At 43.5% G+C, this 18,221-nt stretch overlaps 3 protein-coding genes across 10 annotated transcripts in view; 1 reads left to right on the plus strand and 2 right to left on the minus strand.

Annotated features, from left to right (window-relative positions):
• The window catches only part of gpnmb (glycoprotein (transmembrane) nmb), an 8,042-nt gene extending 5,731 nt beyond the window's left edge, over positions 1 to 2,311 (plus strand). For both annotated transcript variants that reach the window (XM_053862079.1, XM_053862080.1), the window contains exons 7-12: positions 14 to 70; positions 145 to 321; positions 394 to 493; positions 609 to 829; positions 900 to 990; positions 1,970 to 2,311. In XM_053862079.1, coding sequence (XP_053718054.1) covers positions 14 to 70; positions 145 to 321; positions 394 to 493; positions 609 to 829; positions 900 to 990; positions 1,970 to 2,123 — 800 coding nt within the window. In that variant the 3' untranslated portion in view covers positions 2,124 to 2,311. The remainder of the gene's footprint in view (positions 1 to 13; positions 71 to 144; positions 322 to 393; positions 494 to 608; positions 830 to 899; positions 991 to 1,969) is intronic.
• Positions 2,312 to 2,776: 465 nt separating this feature from the next.
• igf2bp3 (insulin-like growth factor 2 mRNA binding protein 3) lies at positions 2,777 to 12,182 on the minus strand. Of its 5 annotated transcripts, XM_053863923.1 has the most exons (17): positions 12,050 to 12,182; positions 11,665 to 11,968; positions 10,247 to 10,307; positions 10,000 to 10,048; positions 9,678 to 9,729; positions 9,541 to 9,604; positions 7,878 to 8,156; positions 7,672 to 7,806; positions 7,406 to 7,528; positions 7,198 to 7,333; positions 6,854 to 6,979; positions 6,291 to 6,397; positions 5,922 to 5,988; positions 5,741 to 5,815; positions 5,468 to 5,599; positions 5,277 to 5,390; positions 2,777 to 3,761 (listed from the first exon to the last, which is right to left on the minus strand). In XM_053863923.1, the coding sequence occupies exons 2-17, from the start codon at positions 11,837 to 11,839 to the stop codon at positions 3,660 to 3,662; spliced, it is 1,797 nt and encodes a 598-aa protein (XP_053719898.1). In that variant the 5' UTR covers positions 11,840 to 11,968; positions 12,050 to 12,182; the 3' UTR covers positions 2,777 to 3,659. The 5 variants fall into 5 exon arrangements, 3 of the variants coding, with proteins under 3 accessions (XP_053719898.1, XP_053719899.1, XP_053719901.1); XM_053863924.1 differs by lacking the exon at positions 6,291 to 6,397 and having other exon boundaries at positions 5,875 to 5,988; XR_008414433.1 differs by lacking the exon at positions 2,777 to 3,761 and having other exon boundaries at positions 5,280 to 5,390; positions 5,875 to 5,988.
• A 605-nt stretch (positions 12,183 to 12,787) lies between these two features.
• On the minus strand, positions 12,788 to 17,917 carry tra2a (transformer 2 alpha homolog). Of its 3 annotated transcripts, XM_053862097.1 has the most exons (10): positions 17,758 to 17,900; positions 16,947 to 17,230; positions 16,541 to 16,674; positions 15,955 to 16,120; positions 15,613 to 15,666; positions 14,501 to 14,689; positions 13,590 to 13,705; positions 13,386 to 13,499; positions 13,242 to 13,312; positions 12,788 to 13,159 (listed from the first exon to the last, which is right to left on the minus strand). In XM_053862097.1, exons 4-10 carry the CDS (start codon positions 15,985 to 15,987, stop codon positions 13,149 to 13,151), a joined length of 588 nt encoding a protein of 195 aa, XP_053718072.1. In that variant the 5' UTR covers positions 15,988 to 16,120; positions 16,541 to 16,674; positions 16,947 to 17,230; positions 17,758 to 17,900; the 3' UTR covers positions 12,788 to 13,148. The 3 variants fall into 3 exon arrangements, with proteins under 3 accessions (XP_053718072.1, XP_053718070.1, XP_053718071.1); XM_053862095.1 differs by lacking the exon at positions 16,947 to 17,230 and having other exon boundaries at positions 17,758 to 17,917; XM_053862096.1 differs by having other exon boundaries at positions 16,541 to 17,230.
• Between the last annotated feature and the right edge of the window lie 304 nt (positions 17,918 to 18,221).

The raw sequence follows: 18,221 nt of genomic DNA on the forward strand, positions 1-18,221 counted from the left end.
TTTGTGTTTGTAGAGCATTCGCCGGCTGCTTTCACCCAAGCCATCACAGTAAAGATGGACACCACCCAAGGTGAGTTTTCACAGTGTTTGTCAAGTCCAGCCTCTCCACCAATATACTGACGACACCCTGAAACTTTGCTCAAGTTCCTCAGAGCTCCAGCACGGCCATGTCCTCCACCTTCCCCACCACAGAGGCCCTCGACACCACCATGGCCGACCCCACCTCCGCACCCTTCCTTCGCAGCAGCAGACGCCTGTCCAACAAGAAAGAGTGTTTCCGATACGTCTACGGAACCTTCCTAGGCAACATCACCATCGTCGGTGAGTGTGGCTTCATTCATCATCATCACCTGACATCACGCTCCTTTCACCACATTCCCCTGGTCTCCTCAGAGCATCCGCTGGCTGAAGAGCAGAAGAGCCACATTGTGCAGGTGTCAGCCAACAGGCTGACCACCACTGACATCAGCTTCCTTGTTAAATGTCTCGGCAGGTGAGCTCGGAATTTCAGCGACGCAGGTTCATGCTGCATCGCTGAAATTGGATGGATAGATAAGATAAATAAAATAAGATGGATGGATGGATGACCGTGCCTGAACCCACTCTAGCGTCCCATCGTCCGTCTGCACCATCATGTCGGACCCCACCTGCACCGAGGTGCAGAGCATCATCTGCAATGAGGTCCCTCCGTCTCCCGAGTGCGAGGTCCGACTAAGGAGGACCTTCCTGGACCCTGGTACCTACTGCATCAACATCACCCTGGTCGACGCCAGCAGCCTGTCTCTAGCCAGAGCCACCATCGCCTTCAACAGGCCCACGGAGCCACCGGGTGAGTACAGCACCTCCTGGAAACACATGTGGGGGTCACACATGGTGTGTGTGTGTGTGTGTGTCTGCAGTGACCAGGAGCCCTCAAGCAGCTAAGGTGGTCCTGTCAGCCAGCGCCGTACTGCTCTCAGTCTTCGGCTTCATAGCCTACATGGTGTACAAGTAAGTGGCAGACGTACTATGAAGGCGAGGACCACTCACACAGAAAATACTGCGAGATTGTAACATTATTAATTTATTGGTTCTTAGTGAGTTGGCTTTCATAAATATATATACACATATATGAATTTGCATTTGAATGTTTCTGAGTGAGTATCTGGTCTGCGTGTATTTTTGATGCTTTAGACTGTGTGCTTCTTTGGGTTGTGGCTACTTGGTATGTGTGCATGTTAGGATTTTTATGCATTAGTATATGCTTATGTTGTGTTCATATTTGTATAACTGGGAGTCGCAAAATTGCCTCTATGTACTGATGCGTTTATTATTTGTCTATTTTTATGCTTTTTACTACTACAATTTATCAGTGCTTGTGGCTTTTACATGCAGTTTTTTCGAGTACTGAGTGTATACTACTAATCTACAGAATGGCAGCTTTGGAGTGTTCCTATTGCTGCAGTATGTTGGTTGTGTGTTAGTTGTTGCTAACTTTCTGTATATTTGTGTATCCATGTTGGAAGCAAACTATGGTTTTACGTAGAATTTAGTGACTTTTCTTGGTAGGTTGTGTACCTGAGAGTAGCTTTGTGTGCATGTATCTATGTTGCAGGTTTCTGGTGGATTTTTGGTCGAAGTGTTCTGGATATATCTTTTTGCATTTTGTGGGGAATCTGTTCTTTTATGTTTTTATTTTATGTGAATTTTGGCAAATAATTTATACATTTAATGTTTCCTCAATAAATGGAAACCGTAATCTGATCACTGAAAATCTAAAATTAAAATGTTAAAATGTAAAATACAAGTAGAAATGTTAATGTATCAGACGCAATGTAATATAATGTAACGAAAAGTCAAGTAAATGTAAATATAATTCCTTCATAAACAAAAAGTCCAAACCCCTCACTGACGTGTCTCAGTGACCCGACCAGTGTGTTGACAGCTTGACCTAAAAGGACCCTAATTATCGCCCTCTTCTTCCGTTCAGACGCTACAAGTCATACCGACCCATCCGAAGGTCGATGGTGGAAGACCCCTGCACCCGCAGCGGGGTGGGAGGTCGCGTGATGCGACTGAAGGAGTCACTTTTCCCATCCAGCGAGGAGAGTCACCACCTGCTGACCGAGAGACGCCCGGTCTAACCTTCTACTCGCTCCAGTTACCTGCCAGTGACTTGGGGAAGCTGACAGAGCCGAGTCACTCACAGAAGATTAGACTGAAGGCTGCTGCAGAGCTGTATTTGCTAACATTGTGTCTGTGGTAGACCACTCTATCACGCTAGGTTTGTTGAGTGATGAACTGTTGGTGACAGTTAAGACTAATAGCAATAAACTCATAACCACAAGCTGCTGTTTCTTATTGTTGGTCAGTGCTTGAACATGACTCATTGTGACTCCAAGGTGCGAGACAGACAGAGCCTCATTTCTTTCACCAATCACCCACTTGACCGCAAAAGGAGGGAGGGAGAGGAAAATCACATGACCTGAGGCGCATCCATGGCGCAAGCAGCTTCCTCTCCATGCAGCTCTTCGCAGAGCCTCCACCTTTCAGGGAGACTCCATTCATCCTGCAACAGAAAGTCAATGAGTCTTCAGCTGCTTCTCTGAACTCACCTCTGCACGACAGGTGACAACAGGCTGACCGTCAGCGCACTGGTGATTCACACACACGTCTGAAGACTCATGAACAATGACGACAAAATGCAGCACTAAAGATGAACATATTTATTTCTGACTGGAGGGAGATCCAAAGTGCCATCGGAGCAGGTGATATTTCAAAATAACATCAGGTCAGAGGGTGGAGCTCCATGTCCATTGAAAAGAATCAAAATAAACAAGAGCAGCATTTCAATTGTCTCCTTTGAAACAGATAAAGACAGACATCCGTCACCAAGTGACTCATTTTTCAAATCAAAAAGTGAGCAACAAAAACAGTTTCTTCTCGCACGTTTTGGTCTCCAGGAAAAGGGTGACTTCAGTGCACAGTGTTGTACTGCTGAAGTGTTTGAACCCCAAAAAAGTACATGAAACTCAAATAGCTTATGAACTCAAGCCCCGATCCCAGAAATATTACTTTTTTTTTTTTTTTCCCTTGGTAAATCTTGGTGAATAAATACATGACTTTCTTTTCTAACTTAAACATCTTATACCACATGAGGGGAAATAATATATATCCAGGAAGAATTCAATATAAATGAGTCACTAACACTTAGTCAATACTAACAGTATTCTATTTCAAAACATGGTTGCTACACAGTTATTTCAATCTTAGTTTCAGAACTCTTGGGGAAAATTGAGTTTTGTCACAGCAGAGAGCAGGAGTCAAAGAAGATCTTGTCACTTAACAACACAAAAACAGCAAGTATTGTCAACCAAAAAACATAAACAAAAAAAGTCTTATTTAAATAAGCACCATATTTTTATAATTATGGCAAGTCAACATTCACGAGGTTATATAGTCTGTCTGGTTTAACCGCACCTACATTTGTTTGCAAATATTATAACCTGCTCTGCTTTGAATCAGCCTTACAGAAGGTAAAGACCTTGACTAAACACACTCCTTTAATGACCCAGCTGAAAAGCTCCACAGAAAAAAAAAACAAAAGTCAAATATCCCTGGTTGAGGTCTGAAGTCTGAGAAGATCATCTGACCAATGAAACGTGGAGTTTGGTTTTGGTTTACTGTTTGACAGCAATCAGCCTTTGAGATTCGGATCTGGTCTTGTAGTGCTGCTGCCTCCTCACGTCACTCAGGATCTCCTGAATGTTCCTCTGTGCCAGCTGGAAAATCAAAGTTAGACATGTTTTACAACAACAACAAAAAAAGAATATTTTGCCCATTAATAGCACTTTGTATTTTATTTTCTATATTCAAAGTAACGTGCAGTGAAAATTCCGACAATTTCAAACTTTTTTTCAGAAAATACTTTAACGCTTTGAAAACTGCCGTCTGTATCAGCTTTCTCATAGTGACCCAACAACAACCATGAAAATAAGGGCTGCAAAAGGGCATAATTATAATCTGACCACATTATCAATAAACCATCACATTCAATTTCCCCATCGTGGGATGACTAAAGGCGATATATAAAAATAAGGCAATATACACTGCCTGGCCAAAAAAAAAGTCGCCACCAGGATCCTGGATCTGGGGTTGCTGCAGTTGGTCAGGTCTGGGTTCAGCAACATGATGTGCTCAAAGAATGAGGTCTGCTGACTGCCTGAATATACTGAATGAGCAGGTTAAGGTTTTCTTTCCCCCGAAGGAACAGGCATATTCCAAGATGACAATGCCAGGATTCGTCAGGCTCAAATTGTGAAAGACTGGTTCAGGGAGCATGAGACATCATTTTCACACTTGGATTGGCCACCACAGAGTCCAGACCTTCACCCCATTGAGAACCTTTGGGATGTGCTGGAGAAGGCTTTGCATGGCGGTCAGACTCTACCATCATCAATGCAAGACCTTGGTGAAAAATGATCACTGGATGGAAATAAATCTTGTTACACTGCAGAAGCTTATCGAAACAATGCCGCAGCGAATGCGTGCTGTAGTCAAAGCTAAAGGCGGTCCAATAAAATATTAGAGTTTTGACCCTTTTTTTTGGTGTCGACTATTTTTTTGGCCAGGCAGTGTATAAAGAACCACTTTTAACATCAAACATGGAGTGGCTTACTTCCTCTTTAAGTAGTGATGTGCTGAGGAGAGACAGCCATGATGCGTTCAAAGACACCTTGCAAATGTTTCATCACACTCCACTTACATGTTGAATACAAGACGAGAATTGGACATTTCAAAAGGAAAGGTGGAAACAGTATTTTCAGCCTGCCTCTGTTATGTAACATATGGAGAATCATTATCTTCCTGCGTCTGGATTGCTTATTGCACCAGGACCGCTTCGGAAGAAGTTTGTATTGACTTGATTTTATCAGAATAATTCCATCTTCACATGTACAATGTAGAAGCCTTTGTAAGTGCAGGAGTTCCTGGTCCACTGATCACACTGATGCACAAGACACGTGGCAGCGAGGATGATGACAACAACAACAAACATGGAGGAATCCCTGAACAAGAGCAAACAAAAGCATCTGTTTGCTTTTGTTCAGGGATGTTTTTCACTACACAATTGTCAAACTGATGCAAAATAAACAATATTTTGTTGATTAAATGTATGTATGGGTCCATCATTTAAATGTCCGTGAAAAGATAGGGAGGATGGGGAATGAGACAATGAATTCCATCTGCGATATTCGGCCAGTAGTTCCCTCTGTGCCACTGCCACCACAACACAGTACCTGGCAGGCGAAGAAGTGTCCAGTGATCTTGACGATGACCTGACCATTCTCGTCCGGGACCTGGTCCCGGGGAACCTCCACCTCTGCACAGCTGATGTTCTGCAGGAACATGATCTGCAAGAGGAAGATGAGATGGAGTGATGTCAGGCCTCCCATTGGCTGAACACAAATGCAGTTCATGTTCTCCTCACCGTCTTCCCTCCTCGTCCGATGATGTGTCCGGCTGCACACGCAGGGACCTTGATGTGTGCCGTTAGCTTCACTTCCTGCTTGGGTCCAAAAATATTCTCCTCCTTCAGCTTGCTAAAGATGCGACACTGAGCCTGAAGGACAGTTCCACAGAAACACAACTGAAGATTGTTCATCATCTTAGCCTCTTTCCAGAAAGTCTGTCTGGGTCCCTGGACTGAAGCTAAATCTTATATTCCAAACAATGTCACCAAACAATTTCCACCGATCAGAACCTTGAACTGAGCCTCCGGGGTGCCGTTGATGACCACTCGCCGCTCTTTGGAATCCAAACTCTCTGGAGGAGCGATCTGAAGGACATCATCATTGAAGAAGAGGCAGACATCAGACGTGGCCCTAAGTTTCTCACCCGGATCGAGGCTCCGGAGAAGTGTGCCAGCTGCTTGATATGTTGACCTTTCTTTCCAATGATGGCTGCCACAGAGATGGCAGGGATGAACAGGTGGACCGTTTCAAAGCTCCCCTGTTGGGTAAAGACACATGCGAGTGACACCCGCAGCACTAGCTTTAGCGACAAGCACCACCTGGTTTCAGGCACGCGCTTGGTCTTTCACTACCTCCTGATTATTCCCTGAAAAACATGAATCAAACCTAAGGTTCGAGGGCAAATCTGGTGCACCAAAGCATTTTAAAAGGCCATGGGTTGGCTCAAAATTGAAGCGGTTATAGTCGGATGCCTGGAAAAGATGACGTCAACTGAAACATCCAAAAACAGAAAGCTTGTGACATCAAGGGAATTTCACAGAAAGCAGGGAATGTTCGTACTTCGATGAGATCATCATGTGTGTTACAAGGCAGAGTAGAAGAAACGAAGAATGAAGAAACAGTAGGCCACTGTGCTGCGGTGGGTCCAAGCTCAGAGGACAGTTTATCTAGAAGCAAAAGAAAAAGACTTTGACGCCACTAACTTGGGGTCCATCAGAAGCACCATCAGATGCCTGAAAATGAGTTCCTCACATTCAAGGAGCAGGTCATCGCTCCTAAACTGTAGCATGGAACCGCACCTCTACATCGACTTCAGTAAATTGGTCACATTTAACACAAACGTCGCTTTAGATGGCTTCAGCCTGTGTCCAAGAGTTTGGGTGTTCGACAGGAAAAGACTGAGGCTCTCAGACACCAGCGACACATGATGATTCAATGCCCTCTAAAGGCTAAAACTAGCAAGTGTCTGAGTTCTGAGATGTGCAATGACACAAAAAGACAATCTGGAAATAAACATGGTTTCATAAAAACACAAATGTGATGTGGACTCATCCTGACATGTTCACTAACAGCCAATGGAGGAGGAGAAACAGACTGAAGTGTGAGACACAGGTGCGACTCACCCTGAACGTAGATGCCACTTGGGTTCCATACGGAGAGGCTGTAGACCCCGAGCGATTGGCTCCTGCTGCCTTGGTGAACAGTCCAAGAGCGTTGAGGTTGAGACCCGGAATGAGGCTGCACTGCAGCTGCAAGACCAGGCCCTCAATGTCAAACCAGTCGTGCGTTCACATCAAAAACGGAATGCAGAGGTTAAAACAACAAAACAAAAGTAACAGCTACACATTGACAAGAGTCCACTATGTTCCTGGTTAACTCGAGGAGTCCAATTTCACCTTCACAACAGCCAGTTGGTATAAAAGGTGAGTGTTTTCCAGAAGACCTCACGAGCCAATGAGACACCTACATCCAAGGCCTCCATGTCGCGCTCGTACAATTCCGTGATCTTCTTCATCAGCTCCTCCTCGGCCTGTGAGCAGGCCTCGACGCTGCCTTTGATGGTGATGGTCCGCTCTGGGTTCAGGTAGGTGAGGTCCTCCAGTCTGGGCAAAACAGCACAATGAAAAACTTTTTTTTTTATTCCCCTTAGAACAACAGGTGCTTGTGAATCTCACGGTGAGATGGTGATTTTTGTGCTGGTGTCCTCCTCCACTTTCTTGAGCCGGTGTCCATCCTTTCCAATCAGCCTCCCGATGAAGTCGTTGTGCACCAGCATCTTCAGAGGGCCCTCGGCTGTACTGTGGTTTAGAGTCACACCATTATGATCCAGTGTTGTGAAAGGCTGCCATCAATAAAGAGGCACGTTTTTCCTCACCGTTCCTAAGGCAGCAGAGCATCCCACTTGCTTTCATTTGGGGAGCAACAACAAAGGCAAACTCACAACTTGGTGTCCAGCGCCTCCTTCTTGATGATCTCCATGATGAGTCTGCAGGCCTCCGTGCAGCCGCGCAGAGAAGAATGGATGGTGATCTGCTTCTCCACAGCTCCAGCGTGCTCTTTGCGGTGGATGTCGATCCTGGAAGGAAACACGGGGTCACCATGCGGCCGCTCATCCAATAGCCTGAAGCACTTTTTTTTTTAAATGACTTTGAGTGGGTCTTTTTAGTGATGCTGCTGATGGTGGCGCCCTCTTTGCCGATGATGGCGCCGATGAACTGCGTGGGCACTTGAATGCGCAGCGGGATCTTAAAATGCTCCCTTGTCCGAGGGCTGTGAACCGGAGAGCCTACTTGAGGGCGCCGATGAGGACCGGGGCTGCGCACGCCGGCTGGGGAGCGACTCACAGGCGGCGTGGACACGTCGGGGATGTAAGACACGGTTAAGGTGTTGTTGTCCACGACGAAGCCATTCAGGTTTTCCAAAGCCCTTCACAAGAACACAGTGGCGTCAGCCGCCCATTTCCACCACAATAAAAAAGATCTTTTTTGCCCCTTAAGCGGCGCTTCTTTGATAATACCAGAAAATTCACAAAGAATATCAAGTTTAACAGACTGTCAGACTGTTGAACTTGTGATTTCTTGTTTGCGGGTTATTTATTAGTTGTTTATGTTCATTTCATTATGATTATTTCTATTATGTTTTACTACTATGTTTTTGACAGCACATTTTCCATAGCACTTTCCTAGTGGGTGGGATCCCCACCGACCATGGCAATAAATCTGATTCTGACTAAAATGTAAATGTTTATTAAAATGGGACTTTAATTCTTTAGATTATTACTCTGTTTCCTCACCCTTGTTTTAGAATTTAAATGCATAATAAAAACAAATATTTGTTTATAGGACAAAGTTATACTCATTACATTATTTTTTTTTTAAATCAACCAATGAACCAAAGCTGTATGTCTAGACAAGTGAGGTCAATTCAGCACAACAGTGTGAACTTCAGTCTCCAGTATATAACATGATAAAAAGATTGGACTCCAGTCTCCACCAAACGCGGCGGCTTTCAGGAGACAGTCACTTGACGCTCCTCAAGTGGAGCTCCAGTTCAAATATGCAGCTGCTCTATACCCATAGGTTCTCTGAGGGGGGACCACTTTAAAGTTGGAGTGGAAAAGTACCATGGATTCCAAAAATTGTAGACTGTGAAAGGGCATCGGAAACATTACATCATAGCCTGAAAAAAAAAAAATGGATGGGATGAAGAGCACAGACAGGTCGGACTGGCCTGGCTGTTGAAGGCTACAGGCCTCAAATACAACCTTGCGATCTTCAATCACAAATACGATAAGTCCATGGCTGAACTCATGTCGTGGATATATGAAGAGGCGGACCGTGTAAGGACAGCTGCAGAATGGAGACAGCAACAATAAAGTTTTATTGCCAGCAACTCAGTAAATTCATTGTTTCTCTATCATGTCTTTATTGTCTGCGTTTCCCGTTTTGTATCTTGTTTTTCAGCACGGTTTAAAAAAAATCCAGGCGGAAACTCAGGTGTTTCATCACATATGTCACGACAAACTCACTGAAGATACAAACTGTGGAAAATTTGTTTTAACTGATCTTTGAAGCAACTACTTCAAGCGGAACTGGAAAACATACGGTAGATATAGAACCACTGAAAGCCATGGCCACTGGGTGGAACCAGTGTTAACAACAATGGATTTCAACCCTGCAGTTCATAAAGGCATCAACTTGGCTTCCTTCACTGGCATCTGTTCACACACTGTGAGGCAATAAAACCCATCAAACAGCTAACCTTTTAAAGGTGCATAGAAGGTATTGAAAATAAAAGAGTAAGTACTCACAGTCTGGCTTGGTTCTTACTTGCGAACTGAACATTGACGACGGCATTCTCTGTGTCAGCGTTCACTGTGGGACAAAAACAGCCACCTGCTATAAGCATGTGTGACAAGAGTGTGCGAGCACAGAGACTCCTATTCACCTTGTTGGCAGCTCTCCACAGAGCCGTACTGAGACAGCAGACTGTCCAAGACCTGCATACACAGTTCACACTATTGTTACAGATCAATCCATCAAGAGATTGGTGTTTTGTTTGCTGAGGTGAGCGTGGTCAGGAAGGACAAAGGTGAAGGAGAGCAACAAGAGGAGCGAGTGAAACAGCCAAGAGGAAGACTGAGGAGAGAGGAAGGTCACTCTGTGGGTAGGAATTTGACTTCAAGAATAATGCTGAAAAAAGGGTTAGGGTTAGCCATCCCATAGTATACGGAGTGGTTTAAGTTCTCCAGCATCTTGCGAGAACACACCTGCCAATGTGTTTGAGGGGGGATGTTGCGGACCTGCAGCCTGCGACCCCTAAAACAGAAGACAGCCTCAAAATACACGGTTCAAAGGAGAAAAATGTCTGGGGTGGAGACAAAGTCCAGGAACTTAAAGAGCTGGCTGAGACATTGACAACAGAACGAACATGTTTGGAGCCAAATAAGTTTGAATTGAGCATCGCTGCAGGCAATGTAGAGTTCAACAGAAGAAGATTCTACTGAAAAAGCTCACCTCTGATGTGCTGGAACAGAGTGCTTGACTTCCAGCAATTTCCCACACAGTTGAACTTTTCCTTGGAGAGAACAAAAAAAACAACAACATGGGACTTAGTGAACAAGGTAGTGCGAGAGCAACAGTTAAAATCACCCTGATAAAGATCACAGTTGAAGTGTGTCAAGTACGGAGCCCTGGAAGTGGCATGCATGCGTTTTTTTTTTGGGTTGTGGCATGCATGACTTTTTTTTGCCCGGTATAACAATTATCTCGAGATTGTTTTTATCTTGTGATAATGCGTATCGCGTGATAACAGTTATCTCAAGATTTTTTATCTCAAGATGCAATGGTGAATGTCAGCGCATGCGTAGCTGCCTCTCTGTCAAAGCATTTTGTATACGTCCTCCTGGAACCACAATGTCTCCCATGGCTTCGTAACAGTTTGTCAACGTTGTCAGTCACTGTCTGCAAGTCTGTGCGCTTTTAACACTCTGATCAAGTGCCTTCTACTCAAAATAATACCATATGTGGCTAAGCGATACATATTACGCGTCCCTGGAAGTGACATGCATGACTTTATTTTTATTATCCCGAGGTAAAAATTTTCTCGAGATAGAAATGATCCCGAGATAACTGTTATCTCAGGAGAAAGAAATAAAGCCATGCACGCCACATGTGGTATTATTTTGAGTAGAAGCCACTTGATCAGAGTGTTAAAAGTGCACAGACTTTGCCGTCTGCAATATTCTGACTTGCAGACAGCGAATGACAACGTTGACAAACAGTTACGAAGCCATGGGAGACATTGTGGTTACAGGAAGTAATGGTTTCTTCAGATAAAAATCATCTCGAGATAACTGTTATCTCGGGTCATGCATGTCACATCCAAAAAATAAACCCATGCGTGTCACTTCCAGGGCTCCGTAGTTAAGAGACACATATCCGACAAACAAAGGCAGTTCATGGCAGAATAACAAGCTCTCAGGTTCTTCCACTTGTTGCCCTCAGTGTGACGTCATTGAGTGATGCCGCTGAGATGTTCTTAAAGCTAGATGTTTCCGACAATTGATTTATGATGAATATATTCACGAAAAACGACATATCATACATTCATTATTCATGACAGGATTTTTTTATTATCTTTTATCTATTTATATTATTATTTTGTTACAACTGGGTTTTTTTTTCTTGTGGAAAAAATAATTATTAATCTCATAACTGCCAGTAAGAAAGAAAATAAATCATATAGCTCTATGAATACTGTGTTTAAGGTAATATTTATTCGTTGTTAAGGATAAACGAGCCTAGAATTTCGTACTTTAAATGTTGCTAAATTCTCAGTTATTTAATCCGCATTTAACAAGACTGTAGAAACGTCAAGTTGTGAAGTAGAAACGCAGTGCTCCGCGATATTCTGTGCCTGAAACCTGGATCACCTGACAGCAGTTCGATCGCCTTCATGGCAGCCTTCTCGTCCGGACACTCCACGAAGGCGTAGCCATTTTTGATGGTGAAGGATCCGGTGAACGGGACGCTCCACTCGTGGAAGACACGAGCCAGATCCTCGTCGCGGACCCCGTCGCCCATGTTACTTATAAACAGGTGATTCATGTTGGACGTCGCGAACTTCAGAGAGAGGGCGCGGCACCAGCTTACGGGACGCTACCGTCGCGGTTAGCATCGCCCGAAGTGACGACCAAACCTCCCGCCAAACCTCCGGCCGACTTCCATGAACGTGCGCTGAAGCGAAAATAAACAAGGAAGTGTCACTTTCACGGTGAGAAAAGTGTCGCGGAGCCAATTAGCTCGTTCGCGTTTCACCTGCTTTGGAGCGCGCGTCACGTGTTGAATCGTATAAACCCACCCACAATTGTCGGAGGACGAGTCAGGTGACTTTTAAAGCGGCTGCGGGATAAATATTCACCGTTATTGATTGGAGGGGAAGAAATAATGCAGTTGCTTTAAATGTAACCGCAGCGTCTCCCGCGCGCTGTTTTGGGTTTGCGCATGCGCGCGGTGCCGGGCGAGTAATATTATTCCCTGAATTGTTTGCAAGTACAAATAACTTACTTTGAACGTTGTCACACACCAAAGCAATGAGGTTTGTGACTATCAGTCCACAGTTTTCTTTCTTCCCCGTCTGTTTTGTATAATCACATTTAAGCCTCAGTTAAGTTTTCTCTAGTTTTCACTCTTCGTGCTATTTAGTTTTATTAATCTAACGATTTTTTTTATCAACCTATTTCTTTGCATCTTGACGACTTATAAATTTATGAAACAGCATTTATTTAAATTGTAAAAAAGGATGGTTAACTTCTGTAAGAACTTAAGTATAGAATTACAAAAACTAAAAATGGGCTAAACTATTTTGCTGATGGAAAATGGTAACAGGCACAAAAATGCAGTTTTCCTTCACAGGGAAATCCCTTTATTTGCTATATATTTTACAATGTATTCTCATCTTTGCCACCTCCTGAACAACTCATTTCCAGTGAACAGAACCTTTATTAAACATCCACCCACGGTGCAAGGTAAAAATGACGGAAAATAAAGCAAGAAAACTTTTGTTAATTTTATTTTCCAAAAAACAGAGGATGGACAAAAACTTTTTACATTTTATCAAAACTAAGGACATTTAATCTGGATCTTCCTCAATTACCAAAAATTGTCATGCAAGAACCAAAGCACATTAACAAATGACCTCACAGACTTCCTCATCCACCACACATCTGAGAGATCCATCAAAAAAACACAGGCCACATTAAAATGAACGTGTGCTCCACAAGAACAGAAACACCCCTGATCAAAACGCTGCTCCTTCTTTTTTCGTTTAGATTAAATAGGCATGCTGCTTGTAAAAGCCCCCCCCTCCCTGAAACGCACAATTATTCTTGGAGAGATGATGTGTGAAGGAAGCAAGTCAGTATCGACCTGTAAAAGAAACAAGATGTAAAGGTCAGCGGTCGGACGGTCAGTTTTAAACCAGAGGTTAGACTCCGTGGCAGAAACTTACGAGGGCTGTAGGAGCGTGACCGCGAGCGAGACCTGTAGCGACTGTAGTAAGGTGAGGGAGAGCGCCTCCGACTGTAGGGGCAGGGAAAACAATGATTACATTGCAAAACACTGGAGATACAAAAGCAGATCAATTCAAACTCACCTGTATCTGTAGTCATACTCATCATATCTGTCATAGCGGTCATAACCTCTGTCATAGGAGTCTCGACCCCTCCTGCCTCCACCGCCGCCACCACCGCCGCCGCCGCCACCACCACTGAAGGAGAGGATAAAATAGCCTGTTAAGATCCTGGCAAACTCCTCTTAGAGAGAAGAGATGGAAGGATGAAAGGTCCAAGAGACTTACTGAGTAGGTCGGCCCATGTAGATTCCTGGCGTGGGAGTATGGGGGCGTTTAGTGATGGAATAGTCCACTCTGATGCGCCTGCCGTCCAGCTCCATGTCGTTGGCTCGCTCCATCGCCTGACAAGCAGAAGAACATTATTCCGTGATCCAACTGGCACAAAATCACAGGTGTGTTTTAAAGCAATAAAATATGAATAAAAACCATCAGTCTAAATCGATTTTTATCGTTGAAAGATTGTGTCTCTCTCGCTCCCTTTTTTGTAGAGCGATCACTGGCACCTTCTCTCTAGTCACATATGGCAGAGAAATTACAAACACTGGATTGGGATTATGGCCCTTTGGGGAAGGCCATCCACCTGGTGGATGGTGGTCACTTGGACCTCTAGCATGCGAGTGACACGGCTGATCACATCAAAGACACAGAGCGTGAACACCCCGACTCATTCATTACTCTGCCTCGCTTCAACAAAGTCAATCTCAGTTATGACATCATTTCACAAAATCAGCATCGGATGCCTCTGGTTATAAACCATTCTACTATAAAGGAGAGGACCAATCACTGCACACAGTTTGCATTAAGTGTATTTTTTCCTTTTCTTCTTTAGCAAATTTGATGAACATGACTTGCACCACTTTTCAATGACAAATAAATATCTTTGCGTTGATCACATGGTTTCATTTATTTCAGTAGGCTTTGGTTTGTTTACATGTGAGTAGATTAAATATGGTTATTGAACACAAATGAAATCAAGAGTAATAAATCAGTTCTATTACTTAAATGGGCCCAGGGCCCATTTGTTCTGCGAAAGGTGGGCCCTGAGATCAAGAAGGTCAGGAACCCCTGGTGTAAATGACTACAACAGAACCAGTTGGTTGCAGCTGAAAAGGATGAGCGATGCTGTCGACTCTTACCTCTTTAGAGTCCTCAATCCTCTCAAAGTAAACAAAGGCAAAGCCCCGGGAACGACCGGAGCGCTGGTCATAGACAACGTTGACCCCAGCCAGAGGTCCATAGCGTGAAAACACCTCTCTCAGGTCACGCTCAGTGGTGTACAGACTCAACCCAAACACGCCTAAGCACGTGCTGGGGTCTGGGTTTGCCTGCAAAAGGTCACAGGTGAGCAGGTCAGAAAAGGTCTAGCACATGCCTTGCAATGTCTACACAACTGTATGAAGCCATTTACAAGATACAACAAATGAAAGGAAAAACTTCTTACACCAATGATGGCAAAAACAACCTCATTCATTTAAGGATGAGTCCTGTTGCAGTGTGGCAAGTCTTTGCCATACATAACTATTCCTGCAAAACCATTGCAAGGAACTGTTTCAAATCATGCATTGATTTTTAAATGGCTTAAAGGGAACTAGCGCTTATTGGATGAGATAAAGAGTTTTAAAAAAGCGAATCCATTCTTCACTGCTGGTGAGAAACTATTCTCTCTAAGAACCGAAGAGTACAAGTTTTACATCACCAGCTAGTTTGCCCCAAATTTCTCATGAGAAATAGAAATGCATTACTTAAAAACACATTTCATTTTCAGCGACTTTTATATTACATGTCAACCTTCAATACTTACAATGTATTCAGTGCGATTAAGCAACAGTTTTCTTTGTTTACATTTTTTCAACTGATGGTTTTCAGACATGCTTGCAACTTTTCTCCAGTGCAAGGACTATTAACAAAGAATTCTTGTCGACATCCATGCTCTCCCGATCAGGACAAAAATGTGTACGACTTAACTCAGGACATTAAGTGGTACAAACTAATCGAATGGTAGATTGCTCAGTCTCCTGTGATGATTCACTTCAAGCTTTTGTCTTGCAGTCACGAACAACCTTCACAGTCAGCACTTTATCAATGAGACATGGCATTTCTTTTGTCCCCCAAACATTAGATCTCAGTCCAACCCATTTTGATTCCATCAGTACTGGGGGAGAGAGGATCAGTTCAGGGCATGACTTACATTGAAACACAAACAGCTTTACATTTGTCCTGCACAGAATATGTGGGAAAGTCTACGTACCCTAACATCTGCACCACCGCCATGACTGTGAGCTTCTTTTGAGGAGTCATGGCTCTGTAGGTATAACGAAAGGAGGGGAAGGTTAATTAAAGGGGGCCACCAAAAGGTCATGTTCAGGTGGTTTCCCACAACAATGACATCTACAGACATTTACATTCACTCTTGATTTATCCAGGCAACCATGTTAACATTGAGTTGAAAACATTTCTATGGAACGGCCAAGATAAACTGCCCTTTTGGGAGATTTTTTTTTCTTAAAAGCATCATCAAATGCCATTACTCATTGCAAAAAAAAAAAAAAAAAATCTAAAAATTTCATATTTCTGATGCCATCATACTTACTCTGCTTCCAGCATGGCGTCGGCGGCTTGACATTGGGGAGTTGCTCTGGCTTCTCCTGCGTCTGTAGTCGGTGCTGTGGGAACGAGAGCGGGACTTCCGGCGGTGGGAGCGGGACCGCGAGCGAGAGCGGCTATAACGTCTGTCTGAGTGGCGTTTAGAGCGGGACCTAAAACACAGTAAGGGCAATAGTCCATCGCGACTGTTAATAGCAAAATAAAGACATTTTAATGACTTCCACACCATCAGTTAAGATCAAGCCTAGAACTGTTGAAGGCCAGGTGACATTAAATCATAGCAGAAATTTAGGAAAAAAAGACACGTAAATATAGACCTTCATCTGTTCACAACAGCTCCTATGTTGCTGGGAACTGTTGACATGAGTGCACGTCTGTCAACTATAGACAAATTGATATCAACTGTGCATCTGTTTTCTACATGCTGACTGACAAGCCCGGTATGTTGTTGCAGCTGTCTCATACACCGCACCTTGTTATATAGTCGGACAAGAGCCCATTTTTGCACAAAAATGTGAGCGATCTGTTTAGGGATCAAAGGTATTAGTATTAAAAATTGTGTAGAGTCTCACCTTGATTTTGACCTTGAGCGAGATCTGGACTCCGAGTGTTTGGAGGCCCTGGAGGAGCTCCGTGACTGGGACCTGCTCCTCGACTTGGCCCGGGCTGGACTCCCGGGCTCAGACTTTGCCGGGGAGGGAGAACCCTACAGCCACAGCAGGACGTTAAAACTTGGCATGGGTGAACACTTCAATTTTAACAGTGATAGAGGAGATGTGAAAAAGTATGTGTACAAAATCTTCCAAAAACAAAGAGGAGTTGGAAATAGCAAAGCAATTTTGCTGAACTATGTGACAATGATTAACTATAAACAACAGAGGGTTTTCTTTGTCCAGCAGGGTAATTAGGAGACAACAACAAAACATGCAAAACAGGAAGCATGATAAAGAAAATATATTGTTGACATTTTTACTTAACCTATGGACACATTCATTCTTCCAGAAATTTCTATCCTTCTTCGTTCTTCTTTGTTCAGTTTTCTTATTTTCTGATTCCAGGTTTCGTTTTTTCTCTCTTCACCCAAACTGAAACCGGTTTCATTTAGCCTTTATTCTGCGAGCGCTCCTATCTGACATCATTCTTCCGTCACATTTTCCTCCCCTTTCACATCCCAGTTAATGTTTTCATTAGCCTTCTTTTATCTTGAATATTTTCTTCATTATTCTTGGATAAAACTCTTCATATCCTTCACGACCAATAACCTTAATGAAAAAAGAACATTCAATAAAATTAAGGTCAAAAGAATGTAGATTTGATCAATTGACAGACACACTAAAAAGCATCACATTTGCATTTCTTTAGAGCATAGAGTAGCTACATCAATCACTCTGTACATTTAATTCAATACAGCTATATAATAAGCAATTGTACAGCAATAGATTTGTATATTGGCCGCAGTTCTACCAAATGATGCATTACAGATAAAGACATTAGAATGATGCTAAGTTAACTACACTCCGAAGGCCCATTGGCCACACAATAAAGCAGCAGTCTATTTGATAAATTAGCGTATGCAAGTCAAACAATTACACAGGAAAACAACACAAACGTCTCGGGAGACATAGTAGAAAAAGGACGTTACCTATCTGAAGCAAAATAGTCATGAACAGTGCTCTGGTAAAGAACCGCGGCCAATACTAAAAATGGCTGTTTCTGTTGCAGTCACACTCAAGAACAAGAGGAGAAAGAGGTCGACAAACGAAGGGATATCAGACGCTGTGATACATACCCGTCTCTCGCACTTTCCATCCTCTACATCACTCATTTTGAACAGGGCTATTCAAAATAAGTTTTATGTTATACTAGTCTATGCGAGCACGCGAGCTCTAACAGCCGCAGATGTGCTTCGGACAAAATGGCGCTTTCGCTGGGCGGTGTGTTTAGGTGAAGCGGGCTCTGACGTCACTTCCTAGTTACGATCGCTGTGTCTTCGTCACAGCGTCGCCTGCTGGTTATATAAAACATTTCACTATACGGTGCGCTGATAACGTTGACGCCGTGAGAAGTTTGGAAACTCAGGGCAGACACATGTTGGAAGGAGAATGTTGGAGGCAACAGCCACTTGGAAGACTAACACAACCAGCCGAGGAGGAGCTACAAAACCGGTTGTGACAGCCGTTGATGAGAAATGCTAAAGATAATAAGCCTTAAAATGTTGCGACAACTGGCTGTTTTTGATGTGTAAACTAACGC

This window comes from Synchiropus splendidus, chromosome 4, assembly GCF_027744825.2.
Source record: "Synchiropus splendidus isolate RoL2022-P1 chromosome 4, RoL_Sspl_1.0, whole genome shotgun sequence".
In the NCBI taxonomy this organism is placed as follows: Eukaryota; Metazoa; Chordata; class Actinopteri; order Syngnathiformes; family Callionymidae; genus Synchiropus; species Synchiropus splendidus.

Excerpts from the sequence above, each read along its gene's own strand:
- igf2bp3 (XM_053863923.1), bottom strand. The coding sequence starts at position 11,839 with ATGAATCACCTGTTTATAAGTAACATGGGCGACGGGGTCCGCGACGAG. Across the intron at positions 10,049-10,246 it reads TCTGTTCCAGCACATCAGAG|GGGTCGCAGGCTGCAGGTCC; the intron begins GTGAGCTTTTTC and ends CTTCTGTTTTAG. Across the intron at positions 9,730-9,999 it reads CCCCTCAAACACATTGGCAG|GTCTTGGACAGTCTGCTGTC; the intron begins GTGTGTTCTCGC and ends CTGTGTATGCAG.
- tra2a (XM_053862095.1), bottom strand. The coding sequence starts at position 17,793 with ATGAGTGATGTAGAGGATGGAAAGTGCGAGAGACGG. Across the intron at positions 14,690-15,612 it reads GCGGTGGTGCAGATGTTAGG|GCAAACCCAGACCCCAGCAC; the intron begins GTACGTAGACTT and ends GACCTTTTGCAG. Across the intron at positions 13,500-13,589 it reads TACATGGGCCGACCTACTCA|TGGTGGTGGCGGCGGCGGCG; the intron begins GTAAGTCTCTTG and ends CCTCTCCTTCAG.